This window comes from Notamacropus eugenii, chromosome 3, assembly GCF_028372415.1.
Source record: "Notamacropus eugenii isolate mMacEug1 chromosome 3, mMacEug1.pri_v2, whole genome shotgun sequence".
In the NCBI taxonomy this organism is placed as follows: Eukaryota; Metazoa; Chordata; class Mammalia; order Diprotodontia; family Macropodidae; genus Notamacropus; species Notamacropus eugenii.
Genome location: NC_092874.1, coordinates 267187080 through 267204433, shown reverse-complemented (window position 1 = coordinate 267204433; position 17354 = coordinate 267187080). Strand labels below are relative to the sequence as shown.

The window sequence follows — 17354 nt, the reverse complement described above, 5'->3', positions numbered from 1 at the left end:
CTCTGACACCCATGGGATCTGTGATTCTGAGGAAGTTACTTAATCTCTCTAATTTTTAGGCAATTTTTGAAGACTATAAATTGCAGAGAAGGTATTGACCTGCATTAGAAGGTAGATATTCCCTGTATTAGTGAAGTCATATTCCATCCTTTATCCTAACAAATATTCAATGACCTTTGTGCAGGTTTACTTTGTTATAAAGACACGGCTATATTCTTTTTCTCTTTAGTTATCAAAATTTTCTTGAAATCAGTTATTCATATGTAGGTACAAAAATAAAACAGATCTTCTCAAGACTAACTTTACAGATGTTATTAGTTGAATATATTACATTTGTGTCAATTACAAAAATACAAAATAAATACAATTTTTTTTAGGATTTACAGTAACATATTTGACTAGAAAGGTATAAGAATGTGTATTGCTTTATACAAAATCTCTAATGTTACTTGAAATGATAAAATCTTATTACTGCATGACACCCAGAGGATCTTATATTTGCGAATATATATTACAGACAAGGAAATAGAAACCTTTTTCTCTAAGACTTTCACAGCATTGACTTCCTCTAGAAACTCTTCAATAATTTATTCTCTCTGACAGTGTAAAGTGGAAGAGAAGGGAACAAACATTTATCAAGTGTTCACAGCATACCATGTGAGCAGCAAGGTGGCACAGTGGAAAGTGTGTTGGACCTGGAGACCTTAGGTCAAAGCTGACCTCAGACATGTATTGGGTTTGGGCAAGTCAGTGAACTATATTTGCCTCAATTTCTCATGTATAAAATAAGCTGCAAAAGGAAATGGCAAACCACTCTAGTATCTTTGCCAAGAAAGTCCCAAATGGGATCAGGAAGAGTCAGATAGGACTGAAACATCTGAGCAGCGACAATATGTCAGTCACTGTAAGAAATTCTTTATAAATATTATCTCAAGCCTTACTACAACTCTGTGAGATAGATGCTATTGTTTTCCCCATTTTATAGTTGAACATACTGAGGCAGGCAGTGATTAAGTGACTGGGATCAGCTCTGGCCTTCTGCTAATTTACACTGACTTCCTTAAATAGATATCTGTAGTTAACCTAACTATTCTTTTGAATATGCCTTAGGTCATGATAAAAACAAACAACTGTCTCATAACTATAATAAAATGTGAAATGTTAGATTTGACTAGGGGGATGCAAAGTGCTTTGGAGACTGCAAAGTAAGATGCAAATATGAGCTATTATTGATTAATGTCATTATCATTGTTAATTGAACTCAGAGTGAGAACAAGAATATGATACAGGAGCCAAGAAAGACAATTAGATCTTAAGGAGCATTGTTAGTATGGGCATGGAATTCAGGAATAGGAAGTGAAAGTCCCATCACCCAAGGTTGTCATCAGGCCCTAGCCAAAATAACTTGAGTTCAGTAATGCCATTTTGGAAGACTTTGATGGCTGAGGATGGCCAGTTTGGGGTAAATGAAGGGGATGAAATGACTCACTTTTATCCCATGAAAGTACTCATTGAAGGAACTAGAGATATTTGGTCAGGATTTAGAATGTCATAGGAAATTTCTAAGCAAAGACTGAAGGATCACTTCTAGATATATTGTAGGAAAGGTTAACAACATTGTCATCATCATCAGTCAAGTTGCTTCCTGAGGTTCCTTCTAACTCTGGCATTCTCTGACCCTGGAATTATTATTATAAAATTCAGAGTTTTTGAAAGCAGGGACAAAATTATGCCTACATAGATAATATATATGCACATATATACACACACATGTATAATTGTGTGTATACATATACATTACATACATGTGCACTCGTGTGTACATTTATATACATATATGTATGTGTAATGTATATACATACATATAAATGTGTATATACAGATATACCTACATAGATATAGACACACACATGCATACACACACAATATCTTCGTGCACACACACAGTACAGTAAATGTGACTGGATATGTGATTTATTTTATAGGGAACTCTGAGGTGAGCAAACTTCCTCGACCAATGCAGGTCTGGATCTTCTTTGCAATTTATCATCTTAGAGGGTTGCCTAAGACATTAAGAGGTTTAGTGACTTGCCCAGACCTTATACAGAGTTAAATAAATGTTTGCTGAATGAATTAAAGAATTAATGAATAACCCAATCAGAATAGGATTATGAAATAAATGCAACTTTCAAAACCCAAACAATGCCATAAAGTAGACTTTAGACATGATGAAGCACATACCAGGTGTGGAAAGCCTCTTGCCAAAATTTAGTAATGAATGGTCATTACTTTTAAACTTGTTCAGTCTAGTGGCTTGATTTTTGTAAATTATATGTCAGACTATAAAAATTACCAACATTTAAATTATGCTGACCGTACAAATGAAAGATGAGGAGTGTTGGGCTTTTTTGTTTCTAACGTGCTAACCTAAAAAAAAACAAAAACAAACTTTCTCTTAAAGTTTACCATCTTTTGCCTATAAAGTGCTTTGTATCAATAAGTACTTTAAATTTTAACTATAGTTATGCTTAATATATATTTATATATATACATATGTGTGTATACATATATATGTATATGCACACAAACACACACATATGTTAACCATATTAACCTATACGGAAGATAATGATTGGAAATTGACTGTAAGCCAGTACATTAATTTTCTGTTCTCTACATTGTCAGTGTGGAAACTACTTTCACAGAAATAGTTTGGGGACTAGTCTCTGAGATTTATAGTCTTAAAATAAGTATTCTTCACTGTCTTTTTGTCATCCACCTCTTTGACTATTTGTTCAAGTCTGGATCCTATCTCAGAATCATGTTTTTAAATGCATAAAATAAAATGAACAGGATTATAAATGAAATCAATCATATTAAAACAAAGATGCAATTTTCCCCTCCAGGTTCAAAGATTCCCTCAAATTTGCCTTATCTTCAGCTTGAGAGTGTGCCTATCCTAGAAAGCTGCCCCAAGCACTAAGAGATTATTACTTTCCCAAATTCACACAGCTCTTCTGTATCAGATTTGGGACTTGAACCCAGGATTTCCTGACTCCAAGGCTGGAGGAAGTAGAAACATAACATTGAGAAAAGAAAACTTATGGCCTCGCTATTCTGTCTCCCAATCTGGAATAGAGTGTCGGTTCAGGGTTCCATATTTTAGGAAAGAACCTGACAATTCCTCTATTTCCAGGTTTTATACCTAATTCTCCTCCATATTCTCTATATTGCTGACTGTTCCTTATAAAGACAATATTGTATCTTCTGACTGTATTTTTACTGATTGCTGGTCTATTCTTAGAATACTCTTGCTCCTTGTCTTTATCTTATGACTTCCCTTGTTTCTTTCAAATTTTAGCCAACATCCCACCTTGTAAAATACTTTTTTCACCTGCTCTTCCTTAACAATACTGGTAATTTATCATATATTAGAGTAATGTATATTTTGTTTATACATGGTTGTTTGCATCTTGTCTCCCCCATTAGACTTTTTTTTGGAGGGGGAGGGAGAAGCTTTTTCTTTTTTATCCTCAGAGGTTTTCATAAAGTCTGACAATCGATCAGTATTAATCAGTAATCATTAATTAAACTCCTACTATGTGCTAGGCAGAGAGAGGATGCTTAAGAAATGTTTATTATCTTGTTAAACTGAATTTTCCCTATTAGAATTGTGATGTATAAAAAAAATTCAAGACATAGTTTCTGCTTAATTAATCATTTTATTAAACATGCTAGTTGATAATAAAAAAGGTCAGTGGTGCCCTTGAATAAAATGGAACAGCTGGGTACTGGAATGCCAAGGATGCTTCTGGGAACCCACTTAATGCTTTTATATCCTTGGAATAGTGAGTTTTCCTGAGGGTGCCAATCAACTCTGATCATTAACAATCAATGGGAAGAATGATTATTATAATGAGAGGTGTGTTTATTTTAGTGAGGGACTGGGAGTGTGATTCTGATCACCCAGTATTGTACAAAGAGATTTATCCTTATCCAGACTACGCCTGCCTAGGGCAATCTAGACAAGAGGGGATCCACCCATGCTCAGACCCGGCTGAGGGGAACACAATAGACCAGAATTCACCTTAGATTAAATTCTTTGTAAAATTCTCTAGCTGGGTGGGGTAATTCCAAGAATGTCATCTCATCCTCTGCCCTGCCCTTCAGGGAACTAAGCCTTGACCTAATCTTCAAATGAGGAAAGGAAAAATTCCTAGATCTCCCCAATATTTGGTTATTTAATAATGATTTCCCTTAGATAGAAGTTCCTTAAGAGAGACCTACTCCTTTTCTCATATTTTTATCACTATGCTTAGCATAGTATCTAGCACATTGTAAGCATTTTTAAAATGTTTGTTGAGTGGATCTGACTTGATAATCAAGTGCATGCCCAGAGGAGGGCAACAGGGATGGTGAGGGGAGCAGAAATTCTGCCACGTACTTCTCATTTGAAGGAAATAAGTTGTTAAGCATGGTGAATATAAAATGTAGAAGAAACACGATAATTGTCTAAAAATATTTGCAAAATCATAAATGGAAGAAAGATTAGATTCTGTGTGATTCCAGAGACCAAAATAAGGAGAGGTGAGAGTTAATAAATGATAAATTTTTGATCAATAAAGGAGAAAAAAAATTCCATGCAATAAGTGCTATACAAAAAAAAGATTGAGAGAAGACATCATACGCTTCATGTGACATCTGAGATTTCTTCTAATTCTGAGATTCTCTGATTGGTTACTTGTTATTTTGCTATTTTAATTTTTATTTGTTCTAAAGGCAAATCCCCTCATAGACAAGACATTCCATAATTCTACAAATGTGTTTGGGTCATAATTTATAATAACTAATATTTATATATTTCTTTAAGGCTTGTGAAGCTTTTCTCAAATTGGAGGTTATCCTTATATCTATCTCATTATCATCAATCTTTATCAATAGATAAAGAAATAGATTCAGAAAGTGTAAACTCCTGATCCATAGTCACCCAGGTAGTAGAAACTGAAGGCAAGATATGAATCTAGGTCTTCGTGGTTCCTGGTCTGGTCTTAATATATGTAGTATGCCAGCAGCTAGGTAGTGCAGTGGATAGAGCACCCGTTCAGGATTCAGAAGGACCTGAGTTCAAATCTCACCTCAGACACTTGACACTCACTAGCTGTGTGACTTTGGGCAAGTCACTTAACCCCAGTTGCCTCCTCCTGGGTCATCTCCAGTCATCCTGATGAATATCTGGTCACTGGATTCAGATGGCTCTGGAGGAGAAGTGAGGCTGGTGACCTGCACAGCCCTCCCTCACTCAAAGCAAAGTCAAGTACAAGTCATGTCATCATTTCTCTGATGACATGGTCTTCTTCAGCAATGAAGGATGAACGTACACATGTAGTATGCCATATTATCTCTGAAGAAAGTTGAAACACTAAGAGCATGAAAATCTGCTTTGCTTTTCAGAACATATACTGGTGCCTTTTCTCCTACCCAAATGAACTTGTTATTTTGTATATATTTTCTATATAGGATGTTCTATTGTTGTTAATGCTTGTCCTTCATTTTGGAAGAGGACCATGACATCAGGGAGGTGATGCCATGACACACAAGTGAATTGGATTTAAGTGGGGGAGGTCTTTGCAAAGTTACCAGCCTTACTTTCTCCTGCAGAGTCATCTGAGTCCAGTGACAAGATAGAGATCAGAATGACTGGAGGTAGCTCCCATAGAATGTTCTAAAAATCTTAGTATAGTTTTAAACCATTGAAATTTGAAAGTTACTAAAATCTTAAAGTTTTTAAAGCTAGTAACTTCACTAACATTTTTGGAACACCACACATACACATACATGTTGTCTACTGTACTGGGAGAAAACAAAGAAACATAATATATGTATATGTCATATTTATGAAAAATGTCTATATCCTTCCAAACCTTAAAATATAATACAAATGTTAACTATCATCCTCATCATAATCTTCAGTGCTGTAAGTATTATTATTATATCTTCTGACAGGATCCTTCAGAACAAAGATTATTTAATATGTGTTTGGCTTCCTCAATGCCCACTACAGTGCTTGGCACACAGTAGGTGCCTCAGAAATTCTTATGAATCAATCTACTCCTAAAGTTATGTAAAAATCAAATCTTATTTAAAATGTAGTATGGGAAGTATTTTAAAGAAATGCTGAAATGAATTCCTTTAGTAGAGCCATGTTCCTTTTGGAGCATAAATGATCACTCCCTAATTAGTCTTTTTGAGAGGATCAGATTTTTCTCTTTTTTTAATACTGACCTTCATTTCTGTGAAGCACATCTGCATTGACATATGTCTCTTGCTTCCTCAGGACTGTTTAGTCCAGAGTCCCTATGGCAGAATTCCAGCTGGCAGAGATGCTTCCCAAAGCTAATCATCCCTTGTTCATAGTCCTTGTCCTGCCCTGCAGTGAAACCTGATAGCAAAGTCCTGGGCTCATAAGAGCATGAGGATGACTGACCCAGGCTGGAGGTCTGGCTTTGAAATTCCCCTGGGGCTTGTGGGGAGACAAGAAATAGAGACTCATAACTGGGGTAGACCAATGAATTGTCTCCCTGAGTATGCTGAGCCCTACGTCAGTCAGTTGGATTCAGGTTAGCTGAGGAAATAATCTCAGTTCATTGGAAAAATCATCATTACTATTTTGGAAAAAGCACATCAGCATCTAGGGCCAGGGACGGGAGGATGCAGAGGTAAGTTTGTGTTTGCCGATGTCCTCTGTGGTCATTTGAAATTGTTTCTCCTCTTTTTTTTTTCCTTTTGCTAGATGGGGCATGATAAGGTCAGGGACTTTCTTCAGGATTGCCAAGTCCTTGACTTTGGTGTAGAAAATAGAGGAGGATATCTTCCTGTGGTCTTTGGCCGTCATTCAGTCAGAAAATGTTTATTAAGAGCCTACTATGGGCCAGATACTGCAAATGAAATGCCAAATATTACAGGAGAAAGGAACACTTTCCAATTTAAAAGACTGAGTGAATTGTTTGATTTTTTTTCTATCTTTGTGTTTTTAATGAGATGGTTTTTGGTTTAAAAATCTTTAAAATCATGTACATAATGGTAAAATGTCCTTGATTTAGCCTCACTGATTTCTATGTGTTTTTTTCCAGATTTCACTAATTTTTATTAATAATTATTTATTATCTTCTATAATGATTTAAAGTTCATTTTCTATCTCCCGGGATTTAAAATTTCCATTTGAGTTTTTCAAAATGTATCCATGGTCCTTTTATTTCTCTGTTGTCTCTTTTTGGAAGGGTGAAAATAACTATCAAGATGCCACATGATTTTCTTACATTCCTTGGAGTTTTGAGTATAGTATTTTCTTGAGTTTTTGAATAGCATGCATAGTGCTTGCCCTGGGGATCAGAAGATCTAGGACCAAACCCAGCATCAGACATTTAATAGCTGTGTGACCCTGTAACATATCTTAGCCTCAGTTTCTTCATTTGCAAAATCGGAATAATAGTAGTACCTGCCTCACTGGGTTGTCTAAAGGATGAAATGAGATAATATATGTAAAGTCCTCTGAAGCCCACATAGCAGGATTTGAATCTGAATTGTTATCATTAGTATTATATTATTAATTAGAGCACACCAAGATAAGGGCTTTGAGTTAGTCTGATGGACAAGCTAATCAGAACTTGTCTGTAATTAAAAGGTTCCAGAAGGGAAGTGAGAGGCTTAAGCTTATAGGGAGAAAAGAGGTTTACTACAGAGATTACCAAGAACAGCTATTCACTAGCAGTCCCAAATACAGTGAGTTCAATTTACTGAAGTTTCTGGACCAAGAGCCCAAACAGCTGCATGACATCTTTGATTCCCAATGACTATGGATGCAGCAACCCCGAAAAAGAATAAATATTGACAATCAAGATCACTACCCCAGTCCCTGGCTGACTCAGAGCTCCCTTCCCCACCCCAAACAAGGATGAAAGTTATATGTTTCTGGTCATGTATGGAAGAATACTGGCAGAACCACATTTTCCTTTCTTCCACAGAGGGTAGTTCCCACAGAGAGGAATAATACAGTTGAGCCAGTGAATCTGGGCTGGGATGTTTATCATTACAAAAAGACAAAAAAACCTTCATTGACTTCTTAGGGGACATATGCAAAAGGGGGTCAAGGTGGGGAGGATATATTAGCATAGGAGGAGATCTTCCTTCTTGGATTGGTAAAGTCTGGACCTGAGAGATTCTAATTTCTGGAAAATAAAAACATCAGCTGAACAGTAAAACCTGGGATATAAATATATGGCCATTATATAGAGGACAAATAGAAAGTAACTACATGATCTAAGCCTTACAAGCTGATTTCTAGGTCAGTTATATAACAGACATCAGCTACCAGCTTCATTTTTTATTTTTATTACACCTAGTTTTTACAATTAGTTTTGGAAATTATTTTCTTAAGTCAAATACTGAGTATATTTCTGGCAATTTCCCTTTGATCTAAATTTGGAAATAATCCTATCACTCTACGTCAGTATGTCTTTCAAAGTCCTTCTTAGCAGTTGCCAAAGTATCACATTTTTTCATCATTTTGAGGATCATAAGACAAATTTCCCACAAAACAAAACAGGAATAAACCAGTCAAGTTTTTTAGATGATCTTTATAAACGCACTAGATTGAAATCCGCTGTGTGGATTTGCAACTTTGCAACTTTTCATTTAGGGGTGTTAAAGCACCTTTTTATTTTGAGAAAAAAAAACAATAATCCATTCATTTTAACAACAGTTTTAAAGATAAAGTTAATAAAGAAAAATGTATCTCCATTGCTACTAAATCACAGACATTTCACAATCTTAATTTTAAAGAACATTGTCTTCGGTATTTCCTTTGTAATTCACATAGAGTAAACAAAATGTTACAATAGTTACTGTGATATCATATTAAAAATAGAACAATTGTTACTAAAATTTCCCACATGGGATTATAGATTAATTAAATCTCCTAATTTTATATTGAAAGTAATGAATTCCAGGGAAGTTAACTGAATTGCCCAAAATGATACAGGTAGTCAGAGGTGGACTTAGAACCCAGGTCCCATGAGTGGAAAACCAAGATGCTTTCCTCTTTGGAGGATGCTGCCTCTACATAATTAGAAATAATAGGAGCATGTGTTGTCTTTTGTATCTTTTGTGTCCATCACTGAAATATATATGACTAAAGAATTAGTTTGATTTCTATTTGCAATGGAAACTTATATGTTCAATGTAAGTGGAATTTATGGAACTTATTCAAATGAAACTTATACATTCAAAAATCTGTGACATCTTAGGCTAGTGAACATTAATGCTGCCTACAAAGTAGATACTTATTAGTTGTTTTATATGATATATATATTAATATATATATTTGTTTATATGCATATGCATATACATGCATAATATAGTAATATGAGCCATGTTTAAATAGGATACATTAATATATAGTGTATACTATATGCTAATATAGTATATACTACATATTAATAGGAACTATGAATCTCTTAAGGCATCCATGACTTCTGCTAATATTTTTGCCATTAAAAATTCACAGATGTGGAACTATAAATGGATGTTAGAGGCCATCTAATCCAATGCCTCCATTTTATAGTTCAGGAAAATGAGGTCAATGAATGATGTTTTCACTTCAAAATCTATTGGAGTTTCCTTCCCCAAATTTCCTTTCCAAATTTTCCAAATATCCAAACCCTTCTGTCTATTTATAGTGTAAATGAGAGAAAGTCAAACACTCAGCCCATGAACCACATGTGACTGGCCACACTCCAGAGTATTCTGAACCAGATTAAAATGCAATTGGTAAATGGTTAATAAAATGAATGAAAATACAATTCAAACATAAATAATTTTATTATTTTTTCTTCTGTTCAGTATCTAGCTCACTGTGAATCTAATGTGCTGTTTAGTGGCCCCTAATTCTACCTGAATTTGATACCACTAGTGTGAAGCAGAGTCAATGCCTTGGGTATATCATCAATGGAGGGTCACCTCTAAGTCCCCACCATTACACCTCTCTAGAATGTTTTATGCACTGTCACTTTGATCATCTTCTTGCTTTCTCATGCTACTCTTTCTAACTCTTAATGACTCCCCCAACATTCTGAGATATGATAACTATAATAATGGTAACAATAGAGCAGCGGCTAAATTTTGGTGGAAGACCTGGACTTATTAAATTTTATTTTGTAGTTCTGGGAGAAGTGAAGTATATCAGCAGTGAAGTTTCTTATTCCATTTTAGACTGAGACCCCCATAGAGTCACTTGATCTTTGAGTTTTTTCAATTTTGCTATTGGTATCAACACAGTAAATTACAATAGGGCCTTATAATAACAATGATGAACATATCCTTTCATACTGTGTGAAGGGATCTTAGAGACCCCCTACTCCAAATCCCTTATTTTAAAAATAAAGAACTGAAGCTCAATCAGGCAAGTAGAAGTGGAACAGGTGTTCCATTTGAGAATCATCCAGTATAATCAGGAGGACTAGATTTGGAGTCAGGAATAAGTTTTATATCCGGGCTCTATCACTTACTATGTATATGAACTTTAATCAATCACTTTATCTTCCTAGAACTGTTTCCTTAATGATTTCAAAAGTCCCTTCTCTCTCTAAATCTGTCATTCCATGGTTTTACCATTTGTTGAACTGAGGCCCAGAGAGGGAGAGAGAATTGCCTAAGACAATGTAGATAGGAGACAGAATTTCAATTAAAAAACAAATCTCTTGACTCCTAATCTAGGAATCTACCATTGGACCATGCTGAAAAAAAAAACGAAACTTTAGCTGACCTTAATGAAAAACAGAGTTTGCTTTTGGATGGAGCAAGAGACAGTATAAAGTTTACTGAATTTGAAAGTAGAAGACCTATGTTGTGGAACAGTGGGAAAAACAAAGCAAAAGGAAAAACTGATTCTGGAATCACTGAACCTATTTTCATATCTTGTCTCTAATGTTTACTATGTGACATTAGCCAAATTATTTAACCTCTGCAAATCTCATTTTCCTCATCTACCAAATGAAGGGGTCAAATTACAGGGCCTCTGATGTCTTTTCCAAGCCTGGTTCTTTAATTGCAAGATACTATAACCTGGATCAGTGCCCTACCAATAGCCTAAACTACTCACTATCTGTGTGACTTTGGACAGGTGATTTCATACCCTTCCCACTCTACATCCATGATCCTTCGTTTTCTGAATTATACTGTTTTCATCTATAAAATGAGGATGGAGATCAATATGGCCACTTCTAGGTTTAAATCCTGTGGTATCAAGTGGCAGATAGTATGGTGGAAGACAATATGGGATAGAGAAAAGAAAACAAGTTGTAGGGTCAGAGGAACTAGGTTGAAAACCTTTCTCTGATCTTCATTAACTATGTGACCATGAGAAACTCATTTAAACTCCATGAGTCTCAGATCCCTCATCTGTAAAATGGGTTGGATCAGATGGTCCTTAAGATTCTTTCTATTTCTAAAGAATTAATTTTATGAAAAGTTGTTGTAATGATTTGATTGGTGGTCAGATTACCCATTTTCTTATTTTGTTTTCACTTTATAACCAAGGGTTATTGATCATACATAGCCTGGCAAATCATATTTTGATGAGAAGTTACCTAAAATCTTGAAGGAGTAGGACTGCTCAGTTACCTTTCTGAATTCTCATATGGGATTACAGAAAGATAATATTCTTTGTTATTTTCATTTTAGATCATCACCTAAGGACATGGAGGCAGAAGAGAAGGAAATTGTTGTCTGGGTTTGCCAAGAAGAAAAGATTGTCTGTGGACTGACCAAACGTACCACTGCAGCTGATGTGATCCAGGCTTTGCTTGAAGAACATGAAGCCACTTTGGGAGAGAAACGATTTCTTTTTGGACAGCCCAGTGATTACTGTATCATAGAAAAATGGAGAGGATCAGAGCGGGTCCTTCCTCCACTCACAAAAATCCTGAGGCTTTGGAAGGCTTGGGGAGAAGAACAGCCAAACATGCACTTTGTCCTAGTTAAAGCAGATGCTTTGGTTCCAGTTCCATTATGGAGGACAGCAGAAGCGAAACTAGTTCAAAATACAGAAAAACAATGGGACCTCAGTCCAGCCAATTACATGAAGATGTTGCCACTAGACAAGCAGAAAAGGATAGTCAGGAAAACATTCAGGAAACTAGCAAAAATTAAGCAGGACTCTGTTATACAAGACCGAGACAGCATGGAGACATTGATACATTTGATCATTTCTCAGGACCATACCATTCATCAGCAGGTCAAAAGAATGAAAGAACTGGATCTGGAAATTGAGAAATGTGAAGCAAAATTTCATCTGGATAGGGTAGAATATGAGGGAGAAAATTACGTCCAGGATTCTTATCTAATAGCCAGTCCTGTTGAGGTCAAACGACAAAAAGATGTGAAGCAAGAAGAAAATCAGACACCTGATTATCTGAGTGAGAGTGAAGGGATTTTACAGCTGGAAGAGCGACTGAAATATTATAGGCTGCTCATTGACAAGTTATCTGCTGAAATAGACAAAGAAGTCAAAAGCATTTGCGTAGATGTGAATGAGGAAATAGAAGCGACAGCTACTGAAGAATTAGAAAAGAAAAACTTAGAAAGTGTTAAGCATGATTTGGAGAAAAGCATGAAAGCTGGTTTAAAAATCCATTCTCACTTAAGTGGCATCCAGAAAGAGATTAAATATAATGACTCCTTGCTTGAGAAGAAAGCGATAGAATATGACCTCCTGGCAGAGGAACTGAATTTGCTTCATTTCAGCAACAAGGATGGATGCCAATCTAATGAAGATAGGGAGAAAGGAGTTGAGGGTACCAGCAGCAGTGTGGCAGGTCCTCATTTTACTCAGAAAGTATTTCCTTCCTATACCAATGATACAGACTCAGATACTGGAATAAGCTCTACTCATAGTCAAGACTCCGAAACCGCCTTAGGGGATGTAGTGCTGTTATCAACATAAATGGAATGGCTGTTTGATGACTTACTATCATGTTCTAAAAGATTGTTTAAACAGGAACATTTGATGGTGAAAGCTAGAATGGCAGATCTCTTTGGTTCCATCAATGATTGCTACTGACTACATCACTTGGATACTTAGTTAAAGTACTTACAAAGTAGATGAAAACAAGGATAACAAATGAGCTGACTTTAAAAAAAAAGCCTATTTAACCTTTATAAGCTCTATAATAAAATATACTGTTTATTAGAAACATTAAAACAAAAGGAACTTCAAATATGCAGAGATATTATACAGGATGATAACAGATATAACTTGAGCTTATAGAGGATATTTTTGTCCCTTAGTTTATATTTCATATGACTTGTAAACTAACTGGTCATTATTTTGAAAGAGTCCAAACAATTGATACTGTATAATAAGAATAATAAACACCATATATAAAAGCTTTCTTCAGTGCTAAGTGGTTGGAATTTTATGTCTGAAAAGGTGATAGAGGTTCGCTTATTTTACCTGACTTCTTCTTAATCTTTGTTGTGTTAATTTCTACTTACACATTCGGTTAGATTCTTCCTAACCTGTAGAGAAAGATCTACGTTGGAAAATGTGGAGGAGGGCTGCTGGGAGGACTTGGGGCTACAGTGATGGAGGCTAAAACATTGGGTAATTTGTGAGAAGAAGGGGTGGAATCATCAGCTAGACAAAAACAACTATTCTGAGTAACCTAGAACCCCAGAGAAGAATTATGTGGCTCTCTTCCATTTTGCCTAGGAAGGGCTCAGGCTTATATCAATGGGACACAGGAATTCTTTACTTCACTGAAACACAAAATAGAATTTCAGAAAGAATCACCAAACAGAAAACTTGATATAGGATTATCAGTCTATGACTGGAAAGGACCTTAGAGGTCATATGGTCTAATACTCTCACTTTAAGATGGGCTAAATGGAAGCCCAGAGAAAAGTGAAAGACAACCATGGTTGTTGGCTTCAGAACTATTTTTACCTAGGTCCTTTAACTCCTGAGTGAGTACATTTTCATTGTACTCTACTATTTCCACATGTGCTGTATATCTACAAAAGGTGAGAGTTACACATTTTAACCATTCTGTGGGTATTAAAAACAAATAAAAAACCTAAAAGGGTTGCTTCTAGACTCATTTTTCTCATTTGTGAGGGAGAGAGAATGAGAAGATTGGACCAGATAAGCCCCAAGCTCCAAATCAATGATTCTGTATTCCTATTTAAAATGATTAAAATTTCATTAATTAAATTCAAATATGTCAGTAAGAGTAAATCCGATAAAAATCAAAGCTTTCAGGTTTGACTTGAACCTTTTAAATCAAATCAGCAATTTCCTACTAACATCTGGCTATACAGTATAATGGGAACTGAGAAGTAGTGTCCAAGCAACTTCATGTCCTTGAAAATGATCTCCAGAGAACAGATTCTACCACTGTTTTCACCTCAGGAGTTGCCAGATATAGGCATTATTAGACCAGACAATACGTGTAGTTTTCCAATAGCATAGTTTTGTATTTACAGAGGCATAAGATAGAGCATATTTTTTTTATATTGAAAACAGTAAATTTCATCTTTCTGTAGTTGAACATTATTTTAAGTGTTGTAGTATTTTTGTCCTATATGTCAATGTATATGTGAATACAGATGTGCTGATTTTAAATTATTTTTAACACAATGTTGTTCAGTGATTCCCAGTGCTATTTACCAAGGGAATTTTTTTAAAGGGAATTCTTGAATCCAACTTTTTACTACTTCTTTCCCCTTTTATCCATCTCCTTACTCTTCAAAATATGAATTATTTTCTCAGACTTACTTTGTTAGGGAGATTTTGTATTACCACTTTATGACCTGAGCGTTTCTACTAGATACCCAAAGCTTTCTGAATTCAAAGTAAATAGATGAATGGAATTGTATGTATGTATGTCTATATATATGCATATACATACACATGTGTGTACATATACATATATGTATGTACATATATGTGTGTATATGTAACATACAGAAGAAAGAAAAAAAGAACTAGGGCAAAAATGAAGTTGAAATGGCTCAGTATATTCAATAGCTATTATTATAAGGCAAAAGTTATGAATGATAAAACACAGAAAGGGAAGATCACATATTTGAGCCAAAACAAAAATTTATTTCACATCTGGACAGGAGGTCAGTGAAGCTTTACTGACTAGGATTTTGGTGGGTTATGTGATTATATATTCCTCTATCAGGGGAAGTCTCTGTTTTTTAATTACCATAATCAGAAGCTTCTGTGACAATGAGAAAACAATCCATTAGGAGTCATTTGTCTCTCAAGGGAGAAAAGGTGATATAATGTAGCTGGAATATTGCTCTTTGGAGAGGGAGAAAGGATGATGTTTTTTCTCACCTGTTTGACTATTGCTTAATATAAAGAAGAGACTCAAAGAGGAAATAATTTCCTCAAGAAAAATGACAAAAGAAATGTTTTGAATTCTGATTTTGAAGGAAGAAAACACTTTTCTATAGCCTAACACAGTGGCACCTGTTTTATAAAGTCACTATTTGTGACTTTAAGGATAATAATAATGATGGCAGCGAATTTGGAATGAGAAAAGCTGAGTCCAAGGACCAGCTCTAATGTGTGGTAGTTGTGACATTGGATAAGTAACCTAATATTTCTGAGGCTGCAATTTCTCAGTTGTAAAATGAGGGGACTGGAATGGAAATCCTCTGAATCCCTCTCAGCTCTAGGTCTATCAGTCAACTATGATAATACCCCAAACCTTGTCAGGAAGATAGTACAAGTGTTACCAAACCCATTCTATGAGCTTAAATGACATGATAAAGTTAACAAAGCTAAAAAATAGAAAGTGTCAGACCTGGGATTAGACCCCATGTCCTTCTGAATCCAAATCTAGCATTCATAGTCCAACACCATGTTAAATATTCACCATATAGTGGAGTTCAATTCTGTGCATTCCTGATGTATGGAGCGGAGACCCCAAGATATATTTCTTCTACATGATAAATAAAGCATCAGTTCATGTTTCAAATATGATATGCATGTAGAATATTCATATATGTGTATTTTATAAAATAAAACATGACAGCCTCATACCAGTGTACTGTAACTCTACATGTTGAATGGAAATTTGGTTGGAAAGCATAACACTAATACAGTTTATAGTGTCCTTAGTAATGCAGCCCAGTTAACTATGGGGTTTTAAAATGTCTTGACATTTAGAAGTAGAAAAACTAAAGCTGTCTGATTTGTTATATTTACATGTTAGGGGGCTCTGTCTTGTGCTCTATCCCTTTGATTCAGGATATCTACATATACTTTATAGTGCATAAAGGATTACCTCTGCTAAAATCCTAATATTTTATAATAATCTAGTAGTCTCTCAAATTATTTGCATTTGCTTATGTTTGATCAGGCAGCTAAATGGCACAACTGGAGTCAGTAACACACATCTTTGTGAGTTTGAATCTGACCTCAGACACTTATTAGCTGTATGATCCAGGGCAAGTCACTTAACCCTGTTTGCCTCAGTTTTCTCATCTATAAATTGAGCTAGAGAAGGAAATGAAAAACCGTTCCAGTATCTTTGCTAAGAAAACCCCAAACAGGGTCACAAAGAATTGGAGATAGCTGAAAAAATGACTGAATGAAAGAACAAGCTTGATAGGAAAATACTTTCTGGAGCCAAGTCTTCTGTTAGTTTAGTAATCTATGGCCCACCAAAGGATTTTGGATGGCCTGTGAAAAATGTAGGCTGCAGGTGGTGTAGGAGAAGTAACAAATTTAAGTAAAGACATGGTCTTGTCCTCAAGGATTTTATAGACTAGGAAGAAGCATATGCTAACATACAAAAAGGGTATTGTATAATTAGATAAAGAATAGTGATGATATAAAATCATTATCCTCATCATAGCACTAGCTGTATCGTCCTAATAAATACGTGTGACAAGTAAAAAGCACCATGTCATACCATGGTGCATCCAAAAATATTTTTGAACACGGCTGCTATCTTTCATCGAATTTCACAGTGATTGATGAAAAACTCAAATGCCAGCAAGGTTAAATTAAGGTGTCATCTATTAATTGAAGAAATAGGGATGGATGTGTTTTTTCATTACAGATTGCCCAGAGAGACAGGATAGGCATTTAAAAAATTAATCTGAAATTTCCATGAAGAAGAATATTCTAGTATGGCTTCCCTTCTCTGTTTTTAAGCACAGGACAATTTCTCAGTTGTCTACTCTTCAATTCCAAGGCAAGGATACAACCAAAGAAATTGAACTCTCCCCCTAGACAAAACAAATGTTTATAATTATCTAAGTATCATCTCTACTACTTA

General features: G+C 35.3%; 1 protein-coding gene across 1 annotated transcript in view; it reads left to right on the top strand.

Moving 5' to 3' along the window:
• RASSF9 (Ras association domain family member 9) overlaps positions 1–13457 on the top strand; it is a 48668-nt gene extending 35211 nt beyond the window's left edge. Inside the window, exon 2 of the mRNA XM_072655511.1 lies at positions 11737–13457. Coding sequence (XP_072511612.1) covers positions 11737–12997 — 1261 coding nt within the window. The 3' untranslated portion in view covers positions 12998–13457. The remainder of the gene's footprint in view (positions 1–11736) is intronic.
• Positions 13458–17354: the final 3897 nt, after the last annotated feature.